Below are 6,910 nucleotides of genomic sequence, written 5' to 3' on the forward strand. Positions count from 1 at the left end.
TATCTGGGCGATCAGGGGCAGAGGGGATGGTGTGTCTGTCCGGCCTGCCCGGCTGCTGGCTGTGCTGTTGGCCATTACAAAGCTAATGTGCTAATGTGGAGAAGGGGAGCTTCCAAGTCATTAGCCCTTCTCTTCCCAGCCATTAACTGGTAGGGAAATTGGGGGCCCACTTTCCATGAATAAAGACAAGAAATGCCCCAGGCAACCCCTTCCTTCAGCCCCCACTCCAGCAGCCGCCCCACCCAGTAAGGGGCATAGAGGAGCAGGCTGCTGGCAGCTGTGTAATGTGACATTAGCATGCGGATGAGCTCCACAGGAAGCAGAAGGTGAGCAGGAACTGAGAGCGGTTGATCTTGCTTTTCCTCCCCTCCCAGGAGTAGCATCTGGTCATAACCTTGCATTCTAGAAACGCCTTATCTCTGCTGCTTTCCCTACCTGAGCCTCCACGTTTGCCTTGGGCTCTGGGTCCCTCCCCATCGCCTCCTTCACGGCTCCTGTCCTCTCATCCATCATGCAGGTTCCTGCCTGGCAAACAAGAGCCCCACTCGCCGCACTATAGCCTGTCTCGCTTGGGACCCAGCTCCCGACCACGACCCACCCTAGTAACTCCCTGGCGGCTGCCCAGAACGTGTTTTTGTGCCCACCATGTCTATGTGCCAGATATAGTGTTTGGCCCTGGGGATTCAAGGACAAAGAAAGACTTCTCAGGAGGTTAAGAGTTGCCCCTGCCTCCAGCACTGGACCCTTGGTCTAACAAACAGAGCCAGCCCCCAGGGAGCTCAGAGCCACTCACCCCAAGGTGCTAAGGGAGGGCAAACTCCCGTGATCTGTGATCAGTGATCTTTGATGTTACTATTGCAAAAAGACTGTGACTTGCTGAAGGCTCACATGATGGTGAACATTTTCTTAGCAATAAAGTATTTTAAAATTAAGGTATGTACATTGTTTTTTTAAACGTAATGCTATTGCATATTTAATAGACTACAGTGTAGGGTAACATAACTTTTTTTTTTTTAATTTTTATTTATTTATTTATGGCTGTGTTGGGTCTTCGTTTCTGTGCGAGGGCTTTCTCTAGTTGCGGCAAGCGGGGGCCACTCTTCATCGCGGTGCGCGGGCCTCTCACTATCGCGGCCTCTCCCGTTGCGGAGCACAGGCTCCAGATGCGCAGGCTCAGTAATTGTGGCTCACGGGCCTAGTTGCTCTGCGGCATGTGGGATCTTCCCAGACCAGGGCTTGAACCCGTGTCCCCTGCATTGGCAGGCAGATTCTCAGCCACTGCACCACCAGGGAAGCCCCAACATAACTTTTATATGCACTGGGAAACCAAAAAAAATTCATGTGACTCGCTTTGTTGTGATATTCACTTTATTGCTGTGGTCTGGAACCAAACCCGCAACATCTCCAAGGAATCACTGCACAGATACTCTCTCATTCATCCTTAAACAACCCTGAGAGGTATATACTATTATTACCCTGATATGAAGTTTATTTTATTATTTGTTTTTTTTTGAGGGAAGGATTTTTTTTTATTTATTTATTTTTTTTTTGGCTGTGTTGGTTCTTCGTTTTCGTGCGAGGGCTTTCTCTAGTTGTGGCAAGTGGGGGCCACTCTTCATCGCGGTGCACGGGCCTCTCACTATTGTGGCCTCTCTTGTTGCGGAGCACAGGCTCCAGACACGCAGGCTCAGTAGTTGTGGCTCACAGGCCTAGTTGCTCCGTGGCACGTGGGATCTTCCCAGACCAGGGCTCAAACCCGTGTCCCCTGCATTGGCAGGCAGATTCTCAACCACTGCGCCACCAGGGAAGCCCCTATTATTTTTTTAATTGAAGGATAGTTGATTTACAATATTGTGTTAGTTGTAGGTATATAGCAATGTGATTCAGCTATACATATATATTTTTTTCAGATTCTTTGCCATATAGGTTATTACATTCTTTCCCATATAGGTTGAATATAGTTCCCTGTGCTCTACAGTAAATCCTTGTTATCTATTTTATATATAGTGGTGTGTATCTGTTAATCCCATACTCCTAATTTGTCCCTCCCCAACCCCACCTTTCCCCTTTGGTAACCATGAGTTTGTTTTCTATGTCTGTGAGCCTGTTTCTGTTTTGTAAATAAGTTCATTTGTATCATATTTTAGATTCCACTTAGAATTGATATCATATGGTATTTGTCTTTCTCTGTCTGACTTACTTCACTTGGTATGATAATCTCTAGGTCCATCCATGTTGCTGCAAATGGCATTATTTCATTCTTTTTTATGGCTGAGTAATATTCCATTGTATATATGTACCACATCTTCTTTATCCATTCATCTGTTGATGGACACTTAGGTTGCTTCCATGTCTTGGCTACTGTAAATAGTGCTGCTATGAACATTACTGTACATGTATCTTTTCAAATTAGAGTTTTCGTCTTTTCCAGATATATGATATGAAGTTTAATAATTTGCTTTAGGTACACAGTTGTTATGTGGCTGACCTGGGACTTGAACCAGAGATTGAGTGATCCTAAAGATTAGGTGTGAGGAACCGTAAATGTTATCAAGTATTAGTATAGCTGCTGCCTGTTCTGGTCCTTTTTTTTTTTTTAATTGAGATAAAATTAACCATTTAAAAGTGTACAATTCAGTGGCATTTAGTGCATTCACAATGTTCTGCACCTGTCAACTCTAGTTCCAAAATACTTTCATCACCCCAAAGGAGACCTTGCACCCGTTAAGCAGTCACTCTCCAGTCCCCTCACCCCAGCCTCTGGCAGCCACTAATCTACTTTCTGTCCCTATGGCTTTGCCTATTCTGGACACTTCATATGAATAGAATCATATACTCTGTGACCTTTTGTGTCTGACTTCTTTCATTCAGCATAAGGTTTTCCAGGTTCATCTATGTTGTAGCATGTGTCAGGCTGACTAATATTCCATTGTTTGGCTATACCACTTTTTGTTTATCCATTCGTTGGTGGACATTGGCTATTGTGAATAGTGCTGCTGTAAACACGTGTGCACGTATTTACTGAATACCTGTTTGCAGTTCTGTGAGTTCCACTCAAAAGTGGCATGGCTGGGATAAGTGGTAATCAGTGTTTAACTTTTTTTTTTTTTTTTTTTTGGCTGCGTTGGGTCTTCCTTGCTGCGCGCGGGCTTTCTCTAGTTGCGGTGAGCGGGGGCTACTCTTCTTTGCAGTGCGCGGGCTTCTCATTGCGGTGGCTTCTCTTGTTGCGGAGCACAATAACTTTATTTTTTAGGATGCTTTTCTGCATGTGGTTGTAATGCCCTGGTGGGCCCCAATGGCCCCTCACACAGGGCCGGGTGCCGGGCACTGAGCGCATGTGCATCAGGTGATGCATCCTCCTTCTTCTCTGCCCACTTGGCTCCAGCCCCCTAATCTGTCCCTCTCTCCCTGACAGACGTGCCCGTGGAGAAGCTGGCCGCCATGCCCGCCTTGCGCAGCGTCAACCTGCGCTTCAACCCGCTGAATGCCGAGGTGCGCGTCATCGCCCCGCCGCTCATCAAATTCGACATGCTCATGTCTCCGGAGGATGCGCGGGCCTCCCCACCCTAGGCTTCCCTCCTCATGCCCGCCCAGCAAGGGACAGAGGCCACCTGGCCTGGCGCCCTGAGGGGAGGGAGTCCCACGCGCCCATGGGAGGCCAAGTTTGGGGGGTTGGGGGCGGGCGGGCTGAATAGCGTGTGGCGGGAGGGGTGTGGCGGTCCAGGATAGATAGTGTAGAGCAGTAGTGGGCCCTGGAATGCCCGGAGGGAGGAGGCAAGGACGGGGCTGGAGCCCAGACTCTGGGCACTCACAGCTTCTGTGCAAACCTGGGCAGATCCTCTGAGCCTTACAATTTGAGGAAAGGGGCAATGGCAGGGGCTTTTGCCTCCTTTGGGCTCCCTGAAGGCTTTTGGGGGCACACATGCCTCCAAGTTACCTTCAAATCATTGGTACCTTCTGGGCCCACGGATGAGCATCGCTGAGCATTTTCCAGGCCCTTGTGTGTTTGAGGCCTTGTTTCTAGTGCTGAAAGCCAGTGGCTGCCATAAGAGGGACAGAAGACAATCTCCATCTATTTATTGATTCCTGAGAACCGACCAGGATGAGGCCTTCCACAGTGCCCCGTGCTCAGCCCTGTGGGTCCCTGGATTGGCAGGAACCTGAACCAGGAGTCATGGGAAAGCTGTGAAGACAGTGTGGCCTGACACTGTAGCAGGATTGAGAACGTTTGTATAGGAGCCCAAGAACCAGCAGGCCGGCAAGTGGAGAGCAAATCAAGTAGGCTCTGTCCTTCCTCATGCCTAAGAAATCGGTGGGGTAGGAAGTCAGGAGTGCCCCATCCCTCCCCTGGGAGTGAGCGGGGGTGCCTGGCATCAGCCCTTCTGCTGCAGGAGAGGTGGCCCAGAGAGAAGCAAAGCCATTTGCACCTGTGCCACCCTCAACAGTCTCCCTCTGGCAGGAGTCTGGCTGCCTTGTCACTGGTCCACATGGGGCAGAAGGCACTATGGACCATTGGGTTCGTGGCCAGCCAGCTCCCAGGCCACCACCCAGAGCCCTGATGACCTAGTCATCTCTAGGCCCTCAACCTGGAGTCTAGGGTGTGGCCAGGTAATTGCGTGACCAACCATCTCTGTTTGCCCGGGACTGAGGGGTTTCCTGGGACGTGGGACTTTCAGTGCGAACACTGGGATGACACCCGGCAAACAGGGGCAACTGGTCCCTCTACCAGGAGAGAGCCTGGGGCTCTTGCTTCCTGACAACACCTGTGGTTTGGAGAACCTCTGACCCCTTGATCCCCAGGTATCTACCTCCCACCTTCTCATCTGTGGAGCAAGCAGGCTCAGAGCCCACCTTGCCTGGTCTGTGGGAGACACCTGAGGCCCCAGGGCTTGGAGCAAGCCAGGCTACCCAGATCCTACATTTGTGGACCAGTGGCCAGTCTTCCACTCCTGAGGTTAGGCTGTTCAGAGCTCCGACCACCGCTCAGAGCACTAACCCTTTATCAGAACGCTCCCAGTCCCGTTCCCCCTCTCCAGCTCCGAGGCCCGCCCCCGCTCAGGCCTTCTGTCTCTCGGCGAGAGGCTGACAGGTTGGGCCATTGTTGGCCCGTCGCTGAGCGCTCGGTGTTCATGTTCACTCTGCTCATCTCCCAAGGCCTGGTTGGTGAAGCTCTGGAAAAAAGGGTTTTCAGGGTGAGGAGGCTGAAACGGGATCTTCTAGGGCTTCCGAGTTCAGCCATGGACGCTGGGGACAAGTGAGTCTGCAGTCCAGCCTAAGCTGTCCTGGTCCCCCCTACCCCCCAGCCTGTGTCCCGGAGTGGAGTTTCTCCTTGTCAAAGAAGGGGCGTACTTTTCCGACATGCACAAAGGCATTGTATGGCTAGAACTTTGCAACTCAAGTATGGTCTGTGGGCCAGCAGCGTTGGCGTCCACGGGAGCTCGTTAAAAACGCAGAATCCCAGGCCCCACCCCAGACCTCCGGAATCAGAACCTGCGTTTCAAAAGATCCCCAGGTGATTCCTACGAGCACTTTACTGTTTGAAAAGCAGAGGCCTGGGGTGACCCTCGGGATGTCCTCAGAGTGGAGGGTGAAGGTTCTCAGCTCTCCCCCTGCCCTGTCAGGGGTCCGAGTCTGTGCTCGTCCCCCTCCCTAAAGCAGTCCCCAGAGACCTTGGGCCTCTTCGATCTTTTCAGAGTCCGTGTGGCACTCCCAGTGAAGGGACTGACCCAAAGCCACCAGGAGAGGAGGGCTGGGTTTGCCTGGCCCTCTGGAGCCCTGCCTTTCCGGGTAACCTCTGCATGCTAAGCCGCTGCTTCCCCAGGTCCTCGCCTCAAACCCTTTGAAGGGGATGCTTCTGGAAGCTGTTTTCTACTCTGCTTGGAGAGTTTGCCCTTGCCTGCTGGGGAAGCTTGGGCGTCAGAGACGGCCCCAAATCAAAGCCCACTGTGTGAGTGAGCCCTTAGTTTCAGTCTGCAATAAAGAACACGTTGGTTTCATCTGCCTCTTGGTGTTTGATTTATTCTCACGGCACACACCTCTCGCGGCCAGAGTGTTGATCCCACCACCAGCGAAGAGGAGGGGCTGCCCCTCTTGCTGGAAGCATGAGGTAAAGCAGCTCGGCTGGGGTGAGGCTTGGAACATTCACAGTGGGCGGAGGCACGGCCAGGCAGAGTTGACGCCTGCCCTGACGCTGTGCTGCTGCAGAGCGCTAAATATCAGCTGGGGGAGACCCAGTACCTGCGGAAGGATGAAGGGACCTGCTGTGCCCCCATTTCTCCCTGACTGATGCCAGAAATTCTACCCTTAGCGATTGATTTCTCAGGGTCCGAAGTTCTGAAGGAGGCGTCTCTGGACCAGCAGCAGCATCCAGGGAGCGGGTTAGATAGCTCCCCCCGACCCCCCGTATCTACAGAATCAGATGCTCTGGAGGTGGGGCCCAGCACTCGGCTTTAACAAGCCCTCCACGTGTTCTGATGCAAGTTAGAAACTGCTTCTGGGTTCAAGGTTTAAGTCAGTTTTTGTTTTCTAAATCTGGGGGGGCCAGCCTGAGTTTGCGTTGAGTTTTAGGCTAGACTCTCCATCATTTTTATTTAACAAACACATATAGAGCTTAGTGCATACCAGGCAGTGTCTAAGCACGTTACAGATATTAACTCATTTAATCCATCGAAAAACCACAGTGAGCTCTGTGAGTTGGACAAATCCTTTTCCCCTCTCTGGACCCCGATTGCTGTCTGTAAAGGGAAGGGGCTGTACTAGGAGGTCCCTGAGCGCCTTTCCAGAACTCCCCTGGTCACTGTCTCTCTGATTCTGGGGACTCTGCTCTAGCTGTCTGCAGTGGACTAGCCTGGGCTCAGGCTGGTGCCCATCCCCACCCCAAAGGTCAAGCAGAAGGCTTCTTCTTGCTGAA

General features: G+C 51.7%; 1 protein-coding gene across 1 annotated transcript in view; it reads left to right on the top strand.

The window, feature by feature from the left end:
- Positions 1-6,002, top strand: part of LRRC20 (leucine rich repeat containing 20) — a 64,855-nt gene extending 58,853 nt beyond the window's left edge. The window contains exon 5 of the mRNA XM_036829501.1: positions 3,416-6,002. Coding sequence (XP_036685396.1) covers positions 3,416-3,570 — 155 coding nt within the window. The 3' untranslated portion in view covers positions 3,571-6,002. The remainder of the gene's footprint in view (positions 1-3,415) is intronic.
- Positions 6,003-6,910: the final 908 nt, after the last annotated feature.

The sequence above is a fragment of the Balaenoptera musculus genome, chromosome 16 (assembly GCF_009873245.2).
Source record: "Balaenoptera musculus isolate JJ_BM4_2016_0621 chromosome 16, mBalMus1.pri.v3, whole genome shotgun sequence".
NCBI lineage: Eukaryota > Metazoa > Chordata > Mammalia > Artiodactyla > Balaenopteridae > Balaenoptera > Balaenoptera musculus.